We start from the raw sequence: 26,789 nt of genomic DNA on the forward strand, positions 1-26,789 counted from the left end.
CAAAGGGAATCCAGCAAATGGATAGCAGTGTGAAACACATGGCAAACCATTTAAAAGAAAAAAATTAAGGCACAGCCACCCTGAATTAGAACTAAATTGCAGTTAATTTAATGTTGTAATATTGCACAAGAATTATAATATTTTTGCTAATAGTTTATCATCATCCTCCCTTTCAGTTCCTCCACACATCATATAGTAGAAGAGCTGCAGAAGCAGCCAGAAATGTTCAGATTACAAAGAAGGCAACTCAGCATAGAAGAAAAAAACTAGAGGAAGGAGGGAAACAGCAGCAGTGCTGGAGCTGTAGGTGACTACAAAGGAGCAATCCAAAGGCCCACATTTCTTGATCTGTCAATTAAAATTAAATTTCAAAGAAACCATAGTTGAATTTCACATAGAACTCTTTTGTCAAAAATAGAGGTAAGTGCATAAAGAATTTAAGACTTCTCTGAAGTGTCATTTCTTCAAGATGGTCGTTATTGACCCAAATGAAGATCAGTTATTTAAGATATGAAGAATATGTAAGGCTAATTTTTCAGACGAAGGAAGAGTAAAAACCATCTGTAGGTTGATTTGCCTCCATATAAAACTTCTTGTTTGCTCACATGCAGTTGGTAATTACATGACACATTACCTCTGCACATTACTAATATACTACATTGGCAGGAAGAGTTTTGGCACAAAGTTTTCGCTTTGTTATTTTAGAACTGAAAAAAACCCCACCAAGTAGAAGCAGAAAAATAACAACTACAGCAAACAAATCTAATCTGAAAATTAAAGAAGAAAGGCAGTTCAGCAACCAAAGACCTCCTGGCCTCTGCCACTTGACTTCATGGTCTTATTCCAGCTGTCAGAGAAAACAATAGATGAAAACACAGTGAGAAGATTGAATATTCTAAAAAAATGCAACAAGGTCCCATAAATGCCAACATGCATAATGTAATCATTTCCATCAAAGAATAGCATCTATTTATCATGGTATATGTGCAGAAACTTGTTATCACAATCATACCATGCACTAAAACATGACTTTGCCACAAGAAACCTCTTGGCAAGTATCTTAATTTTTTTATTATTTCTTTTCATTGACTTCTCCTAATTTTTAACAGCACTGTATTGGGAAACTTGCTTTGCCCATTTCCACCTGCCAGACAAATTTCTGATAAATACTTCATCCTCTGAAATTATTAATTAGGGGTGGATGCCAACTGAAGCTTTTATCAGTTCATCCAAATAAGGGGAGTCTTGCTGAACACACACTGAAGGACACTCCAGGCACAGAGTGAGCAAGAACCCCTGATAAACACCAGGAACCCCATAAATACAGAGATGTGGCCACTGGGCTGAATCCCCACAGCATCCATGGGGATTCCAGTTCAAACCTGGTACTGAGGACTCTGCACTGGCATCTTTTAGCAAAAGCACTAAAGTATTAATTAGAGCACTACAGTCTCAATACCCTATATTCTCTATTCAAATCGTGACAAAAATAACCACACTGTGGAAACATGGGTTAACAAAAGATCAATGACCCTGTCTCTTCTCAGCTGCCCATCACTTTGCAGAGTGAGTAAAAAATTCCAAATTACACCACAGAAAATATGTGGCTAAGTGATGACACAGCACATAAAAAGAACTGAGAATTTCCTGAGAAAACATCATCTCCTTTTCTATTACGCTTTGTCAATATAAAAGATACTCTGGTTTTAAGGGAAAAAATTAGACACAGATCTGTATTACCATAACTGCTACTAAATACTTCAAGACTTAAAATAAAAGGCCCTATCTAAATTGTATTTTGGCAAGGATTTATAGAGTGCCATTTTGGTAACATGGAAATAATTGATACATATCAAAGGTGGATTATTTTTTTTAAAACTCCCTATTATGCACACTTAATATTTTAGAATTCCTTGCTTCTGTTCTCTTTGATATGATAACTATTAAAAGACTATATGTAAAAAAATTCTTCACAAACCGTTCTCAAACCAGGGGCATTCTCTCAAAACTATTCAAGCTTGACATATTTTAAATGCTGAGAGTAGTATGTAAAGAAATTAGGCTGAATTTCAGAAACAAAAATGTCTGAGTTACCGCAAACATATTTGTTACCAAGATGCAGAGTGTTACTACTGTGTTTTGGCTTAGGAAAGCCATTCTCAACTAGCTGAGTATTGCTTTTTTTAAATGCCAGTGAGTATTTATATCACAGCTCATCATATTCATCTACAACAGCCTCTGTCTCTTTAAGACTGAAATGGATGAATTTAATTTTTTTTAGATTTATCTATAAATCAACATAAAGCTGGAAATTTTGACTAGGAAGTCAGGAAATCAGCTCTGCAAATATGGTAAACTGTTCATAATTTCTGTCATTAAGTGTAATATATAGTAGTGACTGTCCACATAAACCACTGCAGATGTCATAAACCAGGCTGAACAACCAGCCTGGCAGTACAACAGTTTTCTGTAACATTCCCACATTTAAACCTTACATTTAGAAACAAACAGATCCAAGAAACTGTACCAGCTGGTGGAAGGAAAACACAAACAGATCATGTTCTGTTTTTATTTGAAAAGGGAAGGTGGTGATCAAGCATCCTGTACTTTAGAGTTCTCCAAGTCCTTGCCTACTAATTAAATTCAGACACTGACCAGTGACACATTTCAGTTTGACCTCAGCCACCTAATGCTCTGAAAAGAATGTACAGGGAAAAAGGTCAAACAAATTCCAACTTACTTTTAACTACAGCCTCAAATCCTCTGTGAACTCCACACCACATCTTCCTTCTTTAAATGTCATAAAAAGCTGCAACAGAGCCCAGAGAAACACCATCTTTCCCATGAATCTTTTTATGATTCCTTCAGCTCACACCAAAGCAATTCCGTGACTCCAGTTATTACATACACATCTCACAACCAAGAAAGACTCAGTAAGCAAAACAGGACACTATTCTTTCCCCTCAGAAAAAAAAAAAAAAGGCAAAAATTACCCAAGCACAGTATATATTATCAAGTCCAAAGTGATATACAGCCCTTAAAGTTAGCACCGATTTTATTGAGAGTTCCATAACTAAATACACATAAATCTGGCTTTTAGGTCAACCCGTTTCTTTTACTCTAGCACGATGGAAGTGCCAGGTGCAAATCTAGCTGATTCAGCTGGAATTTCTGCCAGGAATTCAAGGGAGTATACATGGCTACAGATGCTCAACCACATTTTGAATGGATGCAGTGTATGCTTTTCATGTGCTTAAGCTGCTCTGCCAGCCAGTGCAATGGAGACGGTGTCACAATCCCAGACTCACACTTCCTCCTTCAAAGCAAATACTGCCAGATGTGCTACCTCCATCCATACTGGGATGCACAGGAACTCTAGATGAGGTTGAGAAAGGCTTCTCAGACCCCTGCTGAGCCATCAGTCACATTATTAGCTGACCCTCAATGTGGAGAAAGCAGAAGGCAAGAGCAGAGTTTGTTCCTGGATACCTTTTTAGCAACACACTCAGAAATACTATCTATTTATTATTTTTAATTTGCTGAAAACAATATAGACACATGGTAAAAGCCCTGCTTAAGTAGGATAATAATTCTTGTAATTCCCTTATCCAGTTCTGTGTCCTTCAATGTACATGTTAGAAATGCACATGCAATGCCTGATCTTCCCTTATCAAGTGACGGAAAGCACTGCTCACAGCATTTACTAATTACAACTATAAATTATATTCACCACCCAAAACCTAACACTGCAAAGAGTTCAAAACCTCCATAATAAGCTAGAAACATTTTAACTATTTTTAACACACATTAAGCCACAGACCCTTGAGGAAAACTGAGCGAATAACACAAGGTGGATTTAGCTCCATTGTACCTATTTCTCCAGCTCCTATCACATTAGCATACAATCATCACACATGAATTAGCAATAACACAAAGTATCTTCTAAAAAAGTTTGTTTGCTGCAATCTTTCAAGGCCTATTTTCATTATGTCTAAAAGCTTAGTTTTTTCTTCTTAACCTCTTCTTTCTCTTGTGCTCTCCTGCTTTTTCTTCTTTTTCATCTCCCTTCCCCCCGGTAACCCATCACCAGAGATGGAGCCTTTTTCTTTACGCTCTTAATCAATCCTCCCAAGCTGGATTCCACTGCATCTTGACATAACAATCAATTACTTTCCACAACCGAGGGTTTCCTGAGAAAAAAAGAGGCCAACATAAAGCTTTCCTTATTTGTTTTACAAAAGCAAACATCAACCTTTGAACAAAATTTTGGGGATGAAATGGCTATGAGTTTGATAGATAACTCTGTCATTTGAGTACATGCAAAATGCTTTTTAGAAGAGATCAGAGAAAAAGTTAAAGGACTGAAAAGTGTGATAAGGGGAAAACATAAAATGAAGGGCAGATCATTAAGAGAAGACTGTAGAAATAAAAGGAAACTAAGTGAAAGAAAAATGAACAAAGGGCAAGACAAGAAAAAATAATGTAAATTAAACAACAGATACACTATCTTCAGAACCTTCTCAGTACCATTCTCATTTCTGAGTACATTTTCCCTGGTCTAATTCACAAGTTGGGCTTTTATTCAGTGAGTCAACCCCCCCCCCCCCACCCCCACCCCACCCCACCCCACCCCCCGAAGAATTTAGAATAAAGAAAATGGGATAATAATAGGGGTAATATTGTGATAGCAAATGTTTAAAAAGAAGAAAGGATTACCCAAAACCCATGGATTCACCCATTCTTAGGAAAATTCAAGCACTAATATGAAGTTTCCTGGCAAAATTACTATCCATATAGAGCCTGATTCCAGCGAGCTAAATCTGAAATCCCAAATGAGTGTATTTATAATGCTGAACAAGAAGACAGTGTTCTTTTTTCTTCCTACATGTCAGCAAAAAGCCATCAGTATGCTACTTCATACCTGCAAAACATTTTCTCACACACTTATTTTGTTATATCGTGAAACACAGGAGGTCAGTACTGCACTATCGTAAGAGTTTTCTGACAGCAGCTGCCATGGAATTGAAGAAAAAGTTTTCTTATTTTCAAACATATGGTCTGATATATTTCCCAGGAGGGAAGAAGGCAACAGTTAACCCTCTTCCTTGCTCTTTATTTCTATTTTGTGACTAAAACAATTTTTTTAAAACAGTTGCTTTAATATGTTTTTTTTTCTTTTTCTTTCTTTCTGAAAGACTTCATCTTCACCCTTGCTGTTTTTAAGTGTCCCTGCCCAATTATTGTCCTGCATCTGCATAATTTGGATGTTTTAATCCACTATTCTTTTGATGAAGGACAGAACCTGGTCTATTTTCCTGTTTCAGTTTGTATTTTAAAATAAGACATATGTTAACAGCAGACATTGTTTATGGAAACATATGATTGTCATGTAATTACTTTGCCACAGCCTTTGCTTTTAATCCATGTAAAGCTACACTTTTACATATGGGCTACAATAAATGCTCATCATATTTTAAAGGAAAAAAATCAGCACCAGGGAATGTTTCCTCATGACACTCTCTGTGAACTCCAGCGAACTCCTCCTCCCACTCCTGACAATATTTGTGTGATGGTTTTTGTTGCATTCTCAATCTGTGCCCTTTGAACAGTGCTATCTTGAACTGCAATCCAAAAATCAATATATATCTATCAATATCAGGAATATAATTTTATTTCGTTTTTTGATTGACTCTTTCATAAATTCAGAAATAAACCTTTTTAAAGCAGCATTTGAGCAATTTCCCTTCAAAGAAATAAAAAAAAGCTACAAAAATTTTACATAAGCGGTAACAGAAAAATATACACCTACAACAGAAGCCCTAGGAGAGTTCACATCCTATTTAAGTTTTAAAATTAGACTACTTTACAAGGCAGAAAAAAACCTAGAAATTTCACTGTTGTTTAAATACCAATATATTTCAACCCAAAATGTCCTTGTCCCTGAGGAATATCTGCTAAATACAATAAGCACTTGGCTAAAGGAATTAACTGGCATCTCAAGCAGCACTTTCATTGCTAGATGCTTATTATTCTTGTAGTGTATAAAAATAAGAAAATTTTCCTCATTTTAGAGATCACAGAACTAGCAAAAGAGGAGAAACTAAACACCCCAGTTAACAGAGCAGATCTTGATTTATGTCACTGCTTACTGAATCATATTTATTTCTCAGTTCTAGGAATTTCACTAGTTTTAAAATCCCATGAAATTTAAGTAGTGGTATCTCATGTATTTATAACACTTCAGCTGTGTGAGAAAACTGCTTCTTAAACAACAACCAAACCAACAGTCCACATTTCATGAAGAATCACTGCAAAGTAGGCTGGAGAACATTTCATCCAATCTTCTGTTGAAAGCCTGGGTTTAGATCAGGTTACTTGGGCTCTGTCAAGCCAAATCTTGAATTTTTCCAGCAAGGGAGATTTCACTACTTTTCTGGGCAACTTATTTCAATGGTTAGCTGTTTGCACAGTGAAGTTGTTTTTTTCTTATTTCCAGGACAGAATTTCTCCTGAAGCAGCTATTCCTACTGCCTTTTCTCCAACCACCATGCAACCTTGCAAAGAGAGAACCTCTCACTTGTCTGCACCTATCTTTGGACATGGGAAGATTGTGATTAAATTTCCCCTTAGTCTTCTCTTCTGGAGGCTGATAAAGCCAGTTTTGTCAGTCATAGTTCAGACATCAAGTTCTCTCTCCCTTTTAACATCTTCATGGCTGTGCTGTGGCTGGCTGGGATGTAATTAATTTTCTTCATAGCAGCTTGTATTGTCCTGTGTTTTAGACATGACCAAAACAGTGTTCATAACACATTAATGTCATAGCTGTTGTTCAACAGCGGTTTCACAGCTTGAATATTTCTCAGTCTGCACCCTCAATGAATAGACTGAGGATGTGAAACAGTCTGGCAGGCAGTAATGCCAAAATACTCCTTTTAAAGACATCACCTATCCCAAGCATATAATACCTGATTTTATGAAGAGAATTACGCTAACTTTTATATTCTAGTTATCTTAGTACTGATTCTTAGTTCTAATTACCCAAATCCAGGGGTCAATTTGTATCAAAACTACAGAATAAGACCATTAAAAGGGAGTTCTTTGTGGAATTCATTTGGGTTTGGTTTTTCGTTGTTTTGGGTTTTTTTTAATTACAACCTAGGGCAGAACATGCTTTTCAAAAAGCTATTACATGACTTAGAAGACTAAGTCTCAAAAGGCAATTTAATAATTTGAATCCCTAGGATTGATTTAAATTTTAAGGTGTTACATTTGTGATGAAAATAAATGGAGCTTAGGCACTTGGGGGAACTAACTCTTGGTTTGGAAGTCAGAATGTAAAGGAGTCAGAATAAAAGAAAACCTTATCTTATGATTAATTCCTCTTAACTTTAAAGGTTACCAAACACCATTTTTATTTCTCTAAAAGTTCTTTCACCACCAAAAAGGACGGCTGGTAGAATGCAACCAAAGAAACACAATCTTTATTAGTTCCCCACATTCTATTTTCCTAAATTTACATCATGTAAAATTAAAAGCTTGAGGCATTTGGCTCCTGCAGCTTACAGGCAGTTCCCTACAACTAGAGAAGTAAAAGGCAGCCTAGGCTAAAAAGCAGGTCATCTTAAGAGACTGTCATAATCTTGCCATCAGATCATAAACAGCATATTTGGCTGCTCTACATACAGTGTTTCACCTTCCAATCCATAAGCTGGAGCTCTGGAAAGTTACAGGCATCCAAGCTTTCATCAGTTTGTGTTACTGTGACTGGAGAGATTCCAGTAGAAGAAATTCAGGTACCACCTCAGACCAGATGGAGAGAGGCCCTGGAAAGATGCAGAGCTATTACAAAGGATGACTGTAAAGCTAAAGTTCCAAAGGAATCATATTGGCTTTGTAGATAAATTTTACTAATTTCAGAAGCAGAAGCTTCCCAAAGACAGGTGAGAACACAGATAGGAAAAAGTGCTTCAGCTTCTGATTTGCCGTTGTTACCTCCAAAAGTAATAGAAATGAAAAGATGGTTCCTGAAACTAGGGAACAGAAATATAAAAAATTTTGTTGCAAGGTGTTCTCAGTTGCAGAGAAATCTCAGATCAGGCAGATGAACAGGATGAAAAATCACAGCTGAACGTGAGACTGACGTTATCTGGAGTTCAGGTGAGGGAGACTGAGATGGTAGAGAAATCTCACAATGTGCCAAAACAGCCCTTTGCACCATAATGATCAGGTTTGTGAGTGGCACCTAACTATTTGGCAACAGCCAGGAGTTATTTTGCATATGGTCACCAGGGCTTTAAGGATTTTATTGGGACCTGGACAGTGATCATGCCAAAAGCAATGGGTGATTTACTTTAAAGGATGTGGGCAAGAAGGCAGCCTGCTTTCTAGGCATTACCCAACCAAGTCTAAGAAAAAAATGGATATCCAGGGAACATGGGGTTAACTCTGGCACTATAAATGGGATTGGAAAAAGAGCCTTCTGAAATAAAGATTAGGATGGGGACTGCAATGCAGCCACACAAGGGAATCATCAGCAAAACTACTTTCGTGGAGGAAAAGAGAAAAAACAGGAGCATTTTGAAAACACAGCAGTTAGATCTTTCACTTGCACTGGATTTTCAGAAGGGCTGATTTTTCCAGCTTTTCAGCCCCTTGCAAGAGCTCAAAAGGATCAAAGCAAGATGTTGTGCTGACTCTGGCAGCCATGGCGACAATTGCGGCTGCTTTGAAAGAGGGGAAACTTAGGTTGTGTTAGTAAGGAGATCTCCAAAGGTCTCCTTGAACTCTATTAGAAAGCAGGGGAATGGTGTTCTTGACACATCATGTGACTTTAGGCCTCAGTGTAGCAATCTATACACAGTTAACAAAGGGCAAACTTCAGCATAAGAAGATTCTGTTCTCAATTTACATCGTATTAACTTCCCCTGCTTGGCCAGGTGAGTTCTTGGCAGTGTAATATTAATGTGGCACTACTGCATAGGGTTCAGCACGTGTTACTTCATAGTTTGTAAGAAGTGCTTGTTTTCATTTGCACTAATTCACAAAATTCGGTAATTGGCAATAGGTTGTTCCTAACATTAGTGCAAATTAGCAAGGTTCCACTTAATTTTCTCTAATTACTGGACTGAAAAGGATGATCATGTACATTGAGAGATAATTAGCTAAGTGGGTATTTACCGGGGGTTTTGTGTATGAAAATCTCCAATCATTCAACTAGACACTGACTAAGGCATTTCCTTTTGAGATAGATGTTCCAAATGAACCCCATTAGCTCCCCAAAGCTGCATGGTAACAGCTGGAAATCAGCACAGGCAACACTCAAAGAAAAATGGGCTCGAACAGAAGCAGCTATTCCCTTCTGAATTGGACTGCCTCAGACTAATTGAGAACAACTTCGCTGGGCTGACAGAGCCTGTAGTTCCAACATGATAAAAATGATGTTTACACTCCCCAGGGGTACTGAGTAGAAGTCTGCCTTCTTGCATAGGAAACATTAGCAATTGCATCAGTTGTGAAAAACAGCTGCCTGAGCACCCCCTCCCACACCAAAAAGAGACAGAGGCTCTTAGTTCAGAACAGTAAGAACAGCCACACAGTCAAATAGAAAACACGCACAAATGACCAGCACTGGACTAAGCAGCATATGAGCAGGCAATGCTATGGTAACAGAAATCAGATTTAATTGAAAGCGAGGTCAGAAAGAACTAGGGCAATAACCTCTGCCTTTCAATAGCATACATTCCTACTGTAATTGAAATATACACAAAGCAAACACCCTTAAGACATAAATCTGCTTCAGTAATTTATTTCCAAATCAGGCTCAGGAAAGTAGCTAATATTTGTTTCATTTCTGCTGCAAGAACATGTGCCTCTAAGAAAAGAAAAAAAACCTGGTAAGTAAGGGAAGATAGGATATAAAGCAATTTTAAGTCACGTGTTTGTTTCTGATCTGCTCTTTCAAATACAATATCAAGCAGGAAATACATTTCCCCAGTCCTTCCTTTCCTTTCCTAGGTGAATTATCTTTCAATTCCCTTAGACAGACAACATCTCATCATTGCTGTTGTAGCTCATTACCAAGGTAGTAACAACAGGCAGCTACTCCACCATTTCCACAGCAAACATGAATCAGCCTAGCGAACACAATGAACCTCAGCCATCAATTCAGTACAGAAAGAGTTTGCAAATGAATAATCTACTGCTGTCATCTCAAAGATTACAAAGAGGAAACAGTCTATTTATTTGTACGGCAACATTATTGATAAATGTCCAGTTTAACCCTGGGACTATATTTGCTAACTTTTTTTCCCCTCACAGTGAGGAAATTCCAGTATAAAACTGCATTTATTTAGGTTTTCCTTACGATATTAGTATTTATGATTTAATAGCAAACTGTCAAAACAAAGGCTATTTACTTGACTTCCTTGGCACTGCATTACTGAGAGACTTGTAACAGCGTAAGCATACAACTGAAAAAAGTAATCTCTAGTAAATCAAATATCCAAAAAATTAAGAAGTTCCTAGCTGATATTTTGACTTTAGCCACTTAACTATGATTCCAGGAGAAGGCTTTTGCAGTCAATTTGACAGACCTAATGTCTGCATTGCTCCATCCAGCCTCAGAGAGAGAGATCCAAGACACTGAAGTGCTGTTAAGTCTCTTTGCAATACAAAATACTCAGCTGAATAAATTCACTTAGCTAAGGACCCACAGCACCAGCTACACTGCATTTAGCTCCCAAGCAGCTACAGATGACTAGACCAGACAGAGCAAGTTCCTGGCTGTGACTTTATACTGTCAGCCTGTTTCAGCAAAATGATATTGTCCTGTGATTTCAGTAAAATTCCAAGCGATTCCCATCACCAGTGAAGCACCCAAAGTTTCGGAGCAAAAAGGAATTAATGAAAATTTAAAACCATGTTATTTTAAAACTATACATGTGCTTCCTTCAGCATACATTAATAAAAAAGCTGACTATTATTGAAATTCTAGCCAAAAATCTTCTCAGCTTTAATTGCATTAAAGGCAACATTTATAGGTACTAAAAATAACTCAGTGGACTAACATCTTTCAAGTTTACATGATTTACAGAGTCGAAAAACATTTTCTAGGAATGAGCTAAACAGTTTTATTTATTTTTTATTGTATGGATTAAAATTTAAGAAAACTAACTTTCAGTTTATAAGGTTGATTATTTGCCCATGAAGTCCCCAAAGTACATAAACTCTTAACTACTAAAACACAATTTTCTTGCAAGTAGACAGAAAAAATGAATCAGAAACACTTAAACACTCCAGGAATTTATGCTTGTGATAAAGCACTAAGCAAGTAAAATTAAATAGAAATGGCCATTAAAACCATTTTTAAACATCCATTCCTCAACTTATTTGCAGCAGGCTGGGAAATCCCTCGGAAAAATGTTCAGGTTGCATATCTCTGCTCATCTTATGCTGCAATTTAAAATAAATACCTTTAATACCTATGGTCCCCCAGGAAGTTTGTTTCCATTATTCCTGAACAGAAGGAAGCAGCAGAAGAAAACATTAAATGAAAGAGTTTTTGCTGAGCCTTATCACCATGCTTCTCAGAACAAGAATGTTCTATATGGTGCTATGAAATAAAATGATAAGCATAATTTTATGCTTGCTTGCTGGTTCAGGACAGCAGATGTGCTTTTCACTAGACTTCTGATATGTCCCATCTCTTTTCAGACTTTTTTTCTTACATTTGACTCCAGCCTCCTGAAAAGCCAAATTTGGTGTAGTTATCATTCAGTACTCAGACACTGCCTTCTATATAACCAGGCATCAGATTCTACCCTGCTTTACAGGTGTTTGTCTGAGAAGCCATGACATTTTATACAGCACTAAACACTAGGAAGAAACAGGCATTTTTAGGGGCACTGTTTATACAACCTTTCAGATATTCTGATCCATCCAGATCATTTTACACCCCAGGTGGCAGAAGAATACTACCCTATGGCCTTGGTATCTACAAGAACAGAGGAGATTTTAGAAGTTTTCACCCACTAAGATCTACCATCAAAACACATATTCATAACTGTAAAGTGTTTAGAGCACAGGGGTGATGGCCCCCTGGAGTCCTGCCCTCCACATCCCCATTCCACGTCTGCGCACACACTGAGCCCTGCCATCTCTGGTGCTGTGCACTGCTGACAGCCTGCCAGGGCAGCAGCTCCATTTTTCATTGGTATCACTCATTTCAAAATATTCCAGTTCTTGCATGCTCAATTCATGTCTTGTCACAAGAATTTGTCAGGTTAGATCGCAAAGAAGAACTAACACAAGCAAAGGCCAAAAGCAAGAGCTGGGCTTTAGGCTGAAAATAGGATGAGAGACTGGAGAAGGATGGAACTAAACTGAAGGAGTTAAATTTTAAAGGATGGAAATGTAAGAGTAGCTTCTGTTGCAAAAGCTGATTGAGACCACAGCAGTATCAAAAGTCTCCAGAGTTCAGTTTAATCCACAAGGAGTGACCACAGGTTCAGGCTGGTGGCAAAGGCCACCATGTTCACAAGGCACCATACAGACAGTGTAAGGATGCACACACCAGTGATGCACCAGAAAGCTACAACTAGAGTCAAATACAACATTATTTGATTTTTTTTTTTAATTCTCCTCTTATACAGATCAAAACATTTTTTTTTCATCAGAATAAGCAACATAACCTATTTCCCATTTATCTCAAATGGTACAGCACCGTGTGCCCACCCTGGCTCTGTGCCGGGTGTTTGCATTCCAGTCTTATCACCCATCCACTGGAGCATCCTGTCCTCAACACACATCCCTTTTACTCCCTTTACAGGGCTGAGCAACCTGGACCTTTTTTCTGACTGGGTTTACACATTTAAGTTTATATCAACAATTAAATTTAAAGATAAATATGCTACACTATTAAAAATTTATCCTACATTGGAAAAAGATATGTGGTAGCTTAATTGATATTTACATTTCCCAAAGCTTTAAAGCAATTCAACTATACATCCTGAAAAAAATTTAAAACAAGAAATCCATGCTTCATTTTACTCAGTAAAATTATTTTCATTTAAGTAGAATTGAACTATTTTTAATTGACAAGATATTAAAAAGTAACATATTAAATGTAGATGTATTTATATAAAAACATTTACATTTTAAACTAACCTGAACTGTAAGTACAAAATAAATTTTTGTCATTGCTAGCAGTAAGCTACAAATCATCTTTGTTGCCTTTTTTTTTTAAATTAAAACATTGTATGTATTTCGTCCTTCAAAATTTTGAGTCTAGTAAACCGCAGGAAAAAAAAAAACCCTTTGCTCCAAGGAGTTTCTAACGTCAAATCCCTGCCCGTCTCCCCCCCAAATGTTTCCACTGAGTACCTTCAAAGCTCTAACATTTGGTGCAATTAAAGCATTTAGTATTTTCTTCCACTGGCTTTATTTTGAGCTAGGTTAAACATTATACTAATCCTACTCTTTTTCCTTTCTCTTTTTTTCCTGACCCTTTCACTTGAAAGCCCATCAACATAATCTCCTGCAAGCATAGCACTACCTGACAAACTATCACCCCGAATAGACCTCAATCCATCCTTCGAGGCAGCAGTTACAAGAAATCATTGAACTCTGAATGGTCCCTGCACCATCTGAGAATAAATCAGGAGGACAATATATTTCTTGGATCTAAAACAGCCCCATCAATAAGTAACCTAAGCATCAGGAAAATGACCAACTGAAATGCTGATGAACGCTCATGGCCTTTTATTGGGGTCAAGGGGTAGGACTGCCCAGGATCCCTCCTGCCTTTCTTCTTCATCCAAATACTCTAAAAGGCCTAATAATATGCAATTTTGGATTCATGTGTTGTTTTGGCATTGCACCATCAGGCAAACCAAGGCAAATTTCTCCTTTCTCCTTCTCACAGTCACACTCAGCATATTACAAGTGCACCAAGACCAGATAGCTCAGGCTACGGACGGGTCAGAAATTATCAAGAACTGAAAAACAAACTCAGAGAGAAAGGCTGAGAGAAATATCCTCAAAGCTTCAAAGTGCAAAAAGTATCTTTTGCTGGAGCAGGCAAAGCCCTTCTGCAGCTATTCAAAAGCCAGAAGCCAGAATACTACATTTTGTTGGAAAACACGGGGAATGACAGAAGTTTTGTTTATTCGGTTTTTAATTTCTCTGCTGAGGCTAAAGCTCTTTTCATCGTTTCACTTGCTTAAAGCTTCTGCTTTGTAAGACTTCCAATTAAGAGAATGTGACACTCTCACCAGGCTTGGATTTCTCCTATTAAGCAGCTTTGCTGGTCATTTTGTTAAGACCACCTCCAGAACAAATGCTGACCAAAAACAGAATTAATAATGGATTTAAAGGATACTACTCAGTAGCCTATGCACACAATGGGAACAGCTGTTTTACACAAAGTAAAAAATAAGCATCTGGATTGACTTCTTTGTTACACTCAAAAAAAAAAAAAAAAAAAAAGTCCAAGAGGTAAAGAAATCCAGACACTCTCAATTGTTACATAGAAATCTTTATCAATTTAAGATATTTCAGCAGATACAAATAACTGCTAAACAAAATGCATACTTATAAAAGCTTTGCAAATGCAGACTTAAATTGCAGCTAATTACATGAGAAAAGCATGTCAGTAAATCAGTATTTTCCTTTCTTCTCAATATAGATTCAAAGACTGGATGCATTCTAACAAAAAAAAAACAAAAAACATGCATCAAATAAGAAGAAATATTATCATGCTCATGGAAATTCTTTAATTATACACTCCCATCATAATACAAATATGTAACGAGTTTATTGGAAAAATATTCAGCCATTGGACAAGTTACCAATGTATTGAGGCAATTTCCAGAGATGTGCTAGCAACAAATTTGAACTCTTAGTCTATTGGTAAACTTAAATATATGTAAAAACTTTCAATTTTCTTTCTCCTTAGAAAAGAAATTACAGGTATCTGCAAACAGTGCAACATTGTGAGCAATGATCCCTCTCAGGAGACCCTTGAACTACAAAAACTGACACAACCATGGAATCATTAAGGTTGGTTAAGATCACCAAGATCATCGAGTACAACCTTTGATCAAATGCCACCGTGTCAACTAAACCACAGCATGAAGTGTTTCTTGAACACTTCCAGGGAAGGTGATTCCACCACTTCCCTGGGCAGCCTGTTCCAATGGTTAACCACCCTTTCAGTAAAGAAATTCTTCATGACAGGCTGAGCTTGTAGCATCAGTAGGAAAAAATCCCTGATGTCTAAAGAGTAAAAATGGTTCAACCTTGTGGAAAAAAAATGAAACAAGAGACAAGGGCCAAATTCAAAATGTTTTCAGAGAACCAATAACATTAGGACAAGTATAGTTGTTTATCATACTCTTTCAGCACTTAAGGCCTTGAGACTAAGGACGAGAAAAAATGAAGAGAAAAATTAACATTGCCTCTATAAATTCTCAGTTCAGAACCTATGAAGTTTGTTAAGATATTGCCACAGACGAACACAAAAATTGGTCTCATTACAATATGGATAACTAGCTCCATTCCTTGGTAAGAAACAGGTCAGTACTTCTGAAAATATATGAGCTTAAAATAAGGAACTAAATAGAAATCATTAATTGCCACAATGTGACATTCCAAATAGATTTATCTAATGCTTTGATGTACAAAGAATTCACTCCTATAATCTCACATTGGAAAAAAAAATATTGAGCTCTTACTCTGGATGAAAGTATATTAACAAAAATTCTCATTTGCCACTTTCAAATTATTAAATATGCCAGCCACTACAATTTGCTGGGGGTGTGGGGGAAGAGATAATTCATACCAGTCATTATACAAAGGGAAGTCTAAGGCAAAGACTAAGAAATTTTTGGAGGAAGACACTAGCAACATCAAGAAAATAAAACAAGTTCTCCCATTACAGTGCATTGACTAAAACCATATTCCTGAAAATTTCATTTTTGATGTCCCACAGTGAGTAAGTAAATGCTTGCTCCTTAGCTGTCCGTCCTTTCAATAATAGCATTACCAATACTCCACACTGGATCAGATCAGTCACCTTCTGAGTCAAGTTTCCTCTTGCTGAAAACAAGTGCTGCCAGTTTTTGAGGAAAAAGCAGTGTCAGCAGTAGGAAGCAAGACATGGACCCCCTTTGATTGTATGTGGCAGTTTGAAAGATGCAGATCTGAAGTCCAGGAAGAAAAGAAAGAGTGATGTGATGTCATTTTCTGGCTTTGGCAGACTTTCTTGGTACAAATACTCTGCTAATCAGGAGAGGGCAAGGGGACAAACAGTACTGACAGACTCAATACCCAACACTGCTGGGTGTGCTCCCCAGCCGTTCCCAAGGCAAGCCCTGGCACAGCTCAGCGTCTACTTCAGAGGAGGGAGCACTCCTGAAAGGCAGCAAGGACATGCCTGCAGGAGCCTTCCTACTCTTGACCTGACCAGTCACTGCACACAACCCAGAGGACACTGACCCCACAAACTCCGATTACCATCACATTTCACGGGTGCTCAGTTTCACGCTTCTCAAATGCCACTCTGATGGGCTTCTTAGACACCACCTTAAACACTATGAAATGGAATAGAAATATATATCCATTATAGGGGGAGAAGCCATACAGTGTGGACATAAGCCAGTACACTTTATTTGTCTTTGGGATCAGGAATTTCTTCCTGACCCTCTTGTACTCTGCAGCACAGGTGGGTCCTCAGCATCAGATTGCAATCCCTGGATGCTTCATTTATTATGACAATTGTTCTGCTCTCAGTCTTTATTTTAAATTCTCTAAAACTAAATGCATTTTCCCTTCATGTGCGTTGAAACGCTGTACAGTAATCAAAAACATAACTAGTAAGAATCACAGCGTCCAATTACCTGCAACACAGTTGCAAGCAGCAGAACAACCTTTTAAAAATCTAGTTCAAAAAATAAAAGCCAGAAAGAAGCTCAAGAGAATCTGGAGACAAGCTTGACATGAAAAAGAATAGATACATTCTCCATTCTATCCTCATCCAGAACAAAAAAGGACACTTTGCTTTAAGAATTATAATACTTTGTAAAAATATTTAAATCATAGAAATTCTGATATCTCCGTTTTTATGTTATTAAAACTTAATATTATTTTTATTAATTGCTCCCCTAAAAAGTTATAGATATTTCAATATTAGTGCTGATGCAGTTAAAAATTCCACAACTCAGTTCACAAATAACAGCTATGAATTATGTGGCTCTCTTTTGATTCCTTTCTATTACTTATGTCGCAATAGAAGATTTGTATTTTCACACATGAAATCGAAGAATTTCAGGGTGCTACAAATGTGTCAATAACACAAAAACGTATTCCACAGAGAAACTCCCTCTCTGCTGCACAATCTCTTTATCTTTTACCACTACACCCTGTTTGCTGTCCTTGCCTCGTGTTCTGGCGTCTCCCGACCACAGGGTTACAACGTGTTTATCTCCACACGCTGGTTCTATGACAGCAAAGGAGAGGAGCGGAGTGGAAGCAGTACTCTCACATTCTGAATCTTACAGCCTAAGTAAAGGCAAGGGCAAAAAAACCAAACAAGCAATAAAAACAATGAAACTGAAACAGTGTAGACATACAGTGTCACAGTAACAGGAGCCAGTCCAGAGCAGACAGGATGTAGACAGAAACCCTCATGTACTTGGCAAGATAAAAATCAGAAGAGGTGACAACCATTTTCCCAGAAAACTGAAATTCATTCTGCCTCCTGCACTCCTCTGGAGCTTTGCATTATTCACATCAAGAATGATTTTCATGCCTTTGATTCACACAGATAAAACAAGCCATTTAAATGGTCTTCAGAGGGAAAGAAGGAAGAAACGAGGAGCTGAAAAAAAACCCTACTTGGTAGGTGAGCATGATTTACACAGCACTACTGTGAAGGGGTTCACAGGGGAGCAGGGCAGAGCTTTCTGCAGGCAGTCTGGGTTTATTTTAATGCATCAACCTATTCAACATCTCCAGGACTTGTCACTCACGAATGATAGCAAGAAATTACCTGAGAAGTCTGCACTCTCTTGGCGCTCTCATACACATATGGTGGATTGGGTTCAGATCCTCAGACAACTGAGAGAGGAATATATAAATAATCAGCTCCTGATGGCTATCTGGAAAAGTCCCATCTTTAAAATATGTTCCAGGCTCTTCCTACAAAATAATGCATAAAAGTACACCAAAGTGTCTCTGCTTGCCATATCATATCCCTTCATCCTTTTATCAGATGAAAGAGCATATTTTTATCTGTCTCTAGCTGCAAAAACTGTTTTCTCCATGGCTTCTCCAATGAGCTCACTCAGGGTACCCCAGGAAATCCATCCAACGTCTGCTTTAGTAATCCATACAGCATTTCATTCTCCTATAGCACTCACTGTGGCAGCTCATTCCAAAGATTTCGTAAAAGGTGCACATAAACTGAAAAGGCTTCTTTAACAAATCAAGCCAATAAAAATAATCTGCCTGGAAGTTTGCTAACATATATTTTCGAAACAGAGAAGCAAAGAGGAAAAGGCAAGAAGATGAGAGAAATGGTCAAGAGGAACCTGAAGAAGGACAGGACAGTGACAAATCATTGAATATGAAGAGCTGAAGAAGCAGGGGAGTGCTGGAGACCATCTAGTGCATTACCCTACTCAAAGCACAGTCAACTACCACAGTTTCCTTAGGACTGTGCCCTGTCCTCTTCTGAAAATCTCCTAGGATAGTCACTCCACAATCTCTCCAGGCGCCTTCTGCCAGTTGCTGCCAGGCACTTCTCACCCCGGAAGTTTTTCCCTATGCATAAGTGCAGTCTTCCGTATTTCAGTTTACACCTGCAATCTTTTGCACTTTTACACAGAACTGCTACACAGTGTCAGTCTCTTCTTCAGCCTGAACAAAGAGGAACACAGCCATGTTGCAATAGGACACAAAATGAAGGACACGCGCGCAGTTAGTTGTCAGGGTAAGGAGAGCGGTCTATTTTTTACTTGAGTTTATATAGATTTTGTTCAGTGACTAGGGATTGGAGGATGAAGGTTGCCACCTCTCCAATTACACTGGTTAAACTAGAAGTTTATTAAGAGAGGAATGATAAACAGTCACTTTGTTTACATGAAAATTTGTGAGAAACTCTACTACAAAAATGCAAATGTCAGGAGGCTGAAAAAAATTAGAGTGACATGGCCACCCTACATGCAAACTTTTTCATCCCCTTTTTTGAGGCTTACTCTCTTCCAAATGCTCAATAATACCATGATTATCCTGGTGAGAATTGGCAGATAAAGATTCAAACACAAGCAATTCCTGAGAAAGTAAGGACTGTTAAAATATAGTATTGTCAGGATAATAGTCTGATTCAATTGGATATGTCTCATAATACATTATAGCATCACTTGAAAATCAACACTTTATGGACTCTATCTATCAAGATAAACTGCAAGTATGTTTCTTCCTAAAGAAACACAGATACACTTTCAATTATCCAAGTTCCTATGAGGGAAGTACAAAAAATTTTCTCCCATACAAAAAGGAGCACTTGGAGTTTCCAATGACAGCAGCCTCAGGGTGTGCCACCACAGGCCGGGACAAGAAGAAAGTAGGACAAGACCCATGATTTTGTATCAAGTTCCCCATGAGTTACTGGAAAGTACATTTCCTCAGAAAGTGCTGGAGTAGAACACCTTAAACATCAGCCCTCTCTTTGATCTGACACTTTGATACTCTTCCTGCTGCAGAACATCTCTGTTTCTTTTTGCAAGTTCAACTGGAGTGGCTGCTTTTGATGTACACAGCATTGTCACAGATGAGGCCTAAAGGCCACAGAGCAATTTACACTGTTACAAAGTTAGAGAGATCAGCGGCTAAGGTACACGAAGGAAATTCCCAAGTAAACAAAGCTCAGAAGAGCATATCAGTAACTTCGTAGCTGAGTTTATCTAAGAGAGGCAACTGAATGTGGAAAGTATTCATTGCATGCTATGGAGTAAGAGAATGCACTAATTCCCCAAAAAGACAGGATTTCTCATCAGAGAGGCATAAAGAAAAATCTTCTTTGAGACACTGGATCTCTGTCTCTAGTCTTTATTTAGAGGATGAAAGACTTTCAAACTCATTTTTCTCCTGTCAGGAGGCATACTGGACTGTGGAGTTCTCCAGAATGGAAAACAAACACAGCCTCTCCTAAAATTCATTTGTATCACCTTCCAACTACAGTGCTGAATGAAAGTCCATGGAAGCAAAACCCTAAAGGGGAGAAAAAGTCTGATATTATATAAAATAGAAGAACAGAGTTCTCTGGAAAGCTTTTAAATGCTGTCCTTTGACTTCTTAACACTGTAATTTTTCAAGTGTTCCAAAGAGCCATCCATTTTCTATTGACTCCACCAGAAAACACTATTTTGTTTTGTTAGTTTTGTTCTTGTCGTGTTATGTCAACATGACACCCTGGCACCTGATGCTGAACTTAATGGACTCTTGACAAAGGACCCAGCACTGCAACTTAAAACACTGTCAATTGCTGCTTAAATGAAAATAAAAATAACAGATTTACAAAAACCCGTGTATTTTAGCTTACACAATATTTAATTGTGTTTCCTCTACCAATTCTTCATGTTTTGCTGAGCAAAATAAAGAGTAGTCCTAAAGCCACAGATTTTGAAAAAACCCTTGGAGTCCTGCAGTTAAACACAAGGGTTGTGCCCCTTCAGCACTACCAGCATTAAAGATGTTTACTCAGAAACTAGGAATTAGCTATTACTTTAGAAAAGCACTTCTCCTTATTCAGTAGTCAACATATTTTTTAACATTACCTAACACAGAATTTGCTCAATCCCAAATCGTCAAATGCATTGGCAGGAGGCTTAAGCAGCTCTGATGAATACTAGAAGGTAGTAATAACGTGATTCTATCCAGCCAAGTTTGGTTTCATATGAAAGGCTTTTCTTGAACCATGCACACACATTTTTCTACTGCACAGGACTGAAACAGAATGAGACCTGAACAACACCAAATTATATCCCATGGGGTTTTTTTTTTCAGTTGGAAGTCTTTCAACTTCCCCTGAAAATACAGGACAGGGGGCTAGATGGCCAATAGGACTGATTGAGGATAGCAATTCGTCTCTCCTTATACTCTTCAAAGTATTACAGAAAGTATTCAGAATTTACAGTCCTATTTTAGGAAGATTTAAACTGGATAAGGAAAAGTACCTGGAATATTTATTTCAGCATTGAAATGATTCACAGGTTAGACTACTAAACACAGTCTAGACGTAAATCAACAACCAGGAAGCAAATGATGATCAAAAACATTATGACCTTTCTTCCAAGTGGGCAATTTTGTGTCCTTATTATATAGATCTGCAAATCTTTTGCTGACTAATAATATTGGGGAAAAGGCACATTGTTAAAATTACAGATTTCTCTCCATTTCCAAATTTTGAGTAGATCCTTATCTAATATTTTATGACAGTACATTGTGAACAGTTGCAGCAATTTTATTCATAAGCAAACTCCAAGTTTCTTGCTAATATTGCTTATCCAGTATCCTACAATACTAATTTCTCAGTTTAAAAATAAAGAATAATACAAAAAAAAAGTTTTCTTATGCTTCCATAGTGGCACAGAAGCACGTTTCAAACAGGTTAGGGAAAGCCACCTCTGCTATAACCTCTGTAAAGTGCAGTAACATTTTATTATTCTACTGAATCCCAACATTTTCTGTCAAACCCCTAAAATACAGTAGGCTGAGAATTTATATTCTTTTCAAAAGATCTGTAAAAAGTACTGGCTTTAAGTTCCTTTTTGTGACACAACGGCAACTCTAGTACACAGAACCACTGTATTACAAGAAAATGAACCAGACTCCAATCTGAAATCCAGTCAAGTCAAGAGAAGACAGAGTCCACAAACTGTCCTCTTTCTACATGGTGGAATATTGGCATGGAATGATTTCTCTAAATTTTATAATCAATAACCATAATAGCAAAAGTTAAAGCATTTTTAAGACTGTACACCATGCTAAATAGGTGCTATCCTTTCCATTTAGCATTCCTTCAATTTCACCCATCAACCTATAGGGCCTTCCCAAAAAGGAAAGGTCTTTGTGTCTACTATCTGGTTTTTGCTACCGTTTTTTATGACAATGACAGCTATGCATTTATAATGAGAGATCGCAACTAAAACACAATTGATTTTAAAAAAATCATTTTCAAAAAATAAAATGCAACCAAATATTATCAATTGTCTTACACAGGACATCTTCCAGTGCTACATAAATTAAAACAGTATAAAGTGATACTGGTGAGTGGGGGAGAGGAGGGCTTTTCAGATAAACATGAATTAATATCACTCAGAACTTTATATTATTATAGATAGCCAGCATGGTATTTGGGTCATCTAAGTCTTCTTTTTGTCTCTTGTTTTCCCCTTTTTGTTTTAATTTAGATTCATTTCTCATTAATCTACATAAAGTTTGATTGAAAATGTGTTTATCATAACTAGCTTAGAGACTGCGTCATATATTAGTTGACAGAGGCCATAAGAGATCCATAAACTGATTATTCAGTCACTTCATTGTTGATAAATCTGAAAGGCTTCTAAATATCTGCTAATGACAAATTCATTGTTTGTTAATCTCACGCTATTTTAAGTTTAATGCAAGCTAACAATGATAGTTTGTCAAAGGAAAATGAACCCTTTGAGTTAAGCTATATCACTTTGAACATTAAAAACTATTTAGATGCTTCATGTACTGTCGAAAATGAAAGATTCCAGTGATGCCAATGGACTGACAGCAGAATGGTAACTAGTATAAGTGAGAACAGAAATAAAACCTTGAGTTTTGCTGTATTATAGTAACTTAAAAATATTTTTTATAATTACACTGCAGTGCTACTATGAAATACTACTATGACTTTGAAAAACTATAAAGAAGTGGACTGACCATATAATACTAAGAAGACAAAAGAATTTTTTTTATTTACCTGACTTTGCAATTCACTTTGTTGCTTCAGGCGAAGATTTTCTGGTGTATCAGCCACTGTAGTGAAGGACTGCTTTGGGTAATGTCTAGAAGAAGAAGCACAAAGCCACACAATAAATATCTGCACATTCTAGAAAGTCAAATGCATCCCAGCACTCTTTCCTACAGTGTACAGAATTCTTTCATAGTTTGTTATGAATTAGAAGTATTTAAAAATATTGTGTCAGACATGCCTTACAGAAACAACACAAAGGAGTTCCTATAATGAGTCTAAATCCCACCCATTCATCCTGCCCACTGACTTCAAAGACCAATCAGCCAAAACTTGCTTTCAACAGAGTCATCAAAACTATGTTTAACTGCATTGTCTTGCTATAGTCATGTGCTGGACAAAGACGAAACTAAAAGCCCTGAAAACTAAATTGTTTTACAGAAACCAGTGCTACATAAGAGAGCACAGCTGGAGTACCACGGGGTCTTTAATCCTTTAGTGTAGGAACCAGAAGGATCAAGGCAGGTACTTTCTGGGTAGAGGAAAGTCAAATGCTTTAACAGTAAATACGTCAATAAAGTAATGTGATACCAGTACCAAAGACTGTGGTTTCTCAGAACTGCAATCAATCAGGCATCTCTCTTTCCATTTGAAATTTTACACTTCTACAATACACTACTATTTGCTTTATGGTAACATGCTCTAGGGGAGCCTTCTTGAGCAGGGAGGCTGGACTAGATGGCCTTTGGTGACTTCTTCCAATCTTAATCATTTTGTGATTCTGTTAACTGTAGCAGTCAACTCCACCCATTCACAGAAAACCTATTTATTAATTTTCATAGATCTATCCTGCAATTTTGCCATCAAACAAGAATTTCCATTACAGGAAAGACTACAAAAAGAAACAAATAACAAAATGAAACAACACATCCCAAGACAGATATATTATTATGAGCCAGAAACACTATGAGGAAACTGATTCTTACTAATTACTTTCCATCATCTTCAGTCTGAAACCAAAATGTTCACCTCACTACCATGTGAGGCACTCACATCTACAATTACCATTCACAGCTTCCCATGTCTGCGAGTTCCCCCATTTGTGCCTCCAACACTTCAGAGTACAAGACAACAAGTAGTGGTAGGGACACAATAACATTTGCAGCATAAGTTCCACAGAAGAGAAAGCAGTAAGTGTCTGAAGACAGAGGATATGCAGTATTAAACATTTCCATGTTCAAACTCCAGGCCATCTCTAACATGTTCTGTCAGCAGCTAATTGTATGTTGTTGCTATGGTTTCGTCATAAAATTTCTGTTCTGTGTAAACATGACACATATTTTCTTTCAAAACTGTGTTTTGTTAGAAAGTTTTCTGTGTACAAGTACCATTTCCATGAAGTGCATTGTTTCAGTGGAAAAAAAAAATCTGAAAAAATAAAACAAGCATAAAAATGAAGAAGGATTCCTGGTTTTATCCAAAAAGCTGAATGTTTCCCCCTCAGAAATGCAAAATCAATAGCTGATGAGAAATGCTGTCTGAACTTCATACAGTTGACTGCTCCAGGCCCAATTCCCCCATCAGATGACATCTTGCACTGCTAGACTCCTCCTGCACCAAGAGGCTGTGGAACACCCCCTCATTTATGGTGTCGTTACACCAGGAAAACAGGAGAAATACAGGACAACCTAGGGACTTCAAGCTCTCAAGGGCTAATAACTACATAGAAAGAGCAAAAAATTAAACGCCTTGATGAAATAAAGCTTTACCTCACAGAAATGTAAGAACTATCCCAGTTTGGGCACTAGCAGACGGACAAATGATGCTACTCTAAGTTTATGGTGAGCCACACTCCCACCCATTATGTCAGCCACCTGTCTCAAAGAGCTCATGTCACTGAAAACTAGAAAACGAAATTTCTAGGCATGACACCCTTCAGACTATTCCTTTGGAGTTACAGGCAAGTCCTCCCAAAGTCCCACCCAAGATGCAGCTTTGGCCAGAGAGAGCACTGAGTTCTGCATACTTCTGCTGCTTCTTCCCTCCTTTTCAAGCCAGGGGCTCCCCCACCACCATCCCCTCAGAGCCAGCCAACGCCAGCCAGCAGAATGGCTTAGCCACAGCTCCAGCAACACAGAGGAAGGCAGAACTAGGCTTTGCATAAGGCAGATGGTGTCAGCATTGTGTAATGTCTTGGGACAAGGAAGATACTTCCAGAAGGGCTTCTCTTTTTTTTTTTTTCATTTCCTTTTTCAATCTCATGCTTCATTCTTCTGTATAGAGGCAAAAAAAAAAAAAAAATTTAAAAAAAAAAAAAGCCAAACTGGACACAAGGAGGGTCATAAGCCCTTTTTGGAAAGCAGCAATGAGCAGATGGAGAAGGCAACAAGCCACCTCACAGCCAGGGCTTGCTGATGCCCAAGGAAGATTGTAGCAATGGTGCACATTCACACATTAAAGCATAGCAGCCTTTCAAGATATCCATGGATAGCTCCTGTAGATGACAAAATCCTTGTCCCTAAAAAAAAATAATCTGCCACAGATGCAGTTAAAATATTACATTATGCACATGGCTAAATGCTGAAAGCATTAGCTTTCATTGCCTTGCTTTACACCATGTTTACGTATCATGACCCCGGTAGTATAATCACAGTAATCCCATGTATTCATCCTTTTTAACATGGAGAACAGACAGTGCGGCCAGCTCAGATGGGGTTTTTGGCCTGGTCCCCTTGGGAATTGTGTGGACAGCACTGAGGTAAATGTCTCAGCCACAGCCCCAGGGACCCTGTTAGCAACAGCAGCAGACAACTGCAAACCCAGGTTCCCAAATTAAACCTCTCTATTTTGAAGCATAACATACAATTTGTCCCTATCATTCACCAGCTATTACTTCTGATCATTTGCAAAAGAAATGCTTTCTTCCACAATTAGTATTTTGAAACTCAGATATTTCAACACTCCAAGCAAAGCACTTAAGAACCAATGTATCTAAGATCATTTTTTTAGGAGCACTAGCTCCATACTTCAAGTAAAAAAGGTATGGTCGGTCTTGAAGAAGCATTCCTTTAATATACTTGAAAATACTATGTAAAATGATTTTATCAATGAAAAGTATTTACACTTGACCATGAAAGAAAACAATACCCATGACAAGTTAACAAAACTGCTGAAATTTAAATTGCTCTTTAAACTGATCATCTGAACCATTTATCAAAATGTATTACAGTGGTTAAAATAAGAATCATTTAGCAAAATTAAATTAGCAGTGCATTCTGCTATGGGATGTCATTTTAACTGCCGCTGATTTATGAAACTGCTCACAGGGTATTCCAAACCAGAAAGATATGGGTTTAGACACATCCCTTCTAATTTATGGAAATGCTTGCCTCAAATGCATTAAAAAGACTAGTGTTAAATTTAAATCCTATGTTCAGCTTTCCACATTTGTTTTAAGCTTACTGATACCATGTCTTCAGGATAATTACCAGTATTTAAGATATTCAATTATGTGAAAACTATCAAAAGATACATTGTGACATTGGATATTTTGTCTGAAATAGAAGGCTGAAACACAAGTGTTAAAATTCAAATATCTGCTTTTTTAAATATCAGTTAAGGCTATATCACATTTCATCAAAATGTTCTGAATAAGGATAAGTAACTGGATGGTAACAGCCTTTAATTCAAAAGGCTGACAGTGGTCCCTGGTAATCCATTGCTCAGATTCCCTTTTGTCCAAGATGATGTCTGAGAAAGAACCAGGAATTGGTTAAGGAGGTTGATGTCA

The 26,789-nt window shown here is 37.6% G+C and overlaps 1 protein-coding gene across 2 annotated transcripts in view; it reads right to left on the reverse strand.

Annotated features, from left to right (window-relative positions):
- The window catches only part of NEBL (nebulette), a 245,584-nt gene that overhangs the window by 149,189 nt on the left and 69,606 nt on the right, over positions 1 to 26,789 (reverse strand). For both annotated transcript variants that reach the window (XM_066198895.1, XM_066198903.1), the window contains exon 3: positions 23,009 to 23,093. In XM_066198895.1, the coding sequence (XP_066054992.1) occupies positions 23,009 to 23,093 (85 nt within the window). The remainder of the gene's footprint in view (positions 1 to 23,008; positions 23,094 to 26,789) is intronic.

This window comes from Chamaea fasciata, unplaced genomic scaffold (genome assembly GCF_029207755.1).
Source record: "Chamaea fasciata isolate MVZ Bird 193981 ecotype frontalis unplaced genomic scaffold, bChaFas1.0.hap1 SCAF_1, whole genome shotgun sequence".
In the NCBI taxonomy this organism is placed as follows: domain Eukaryota; kingdom Metazoa; phylum Chordata; class Aves; order Passeriformes; family Sylviidae; genus Chamaea; species Chamaea fasciata.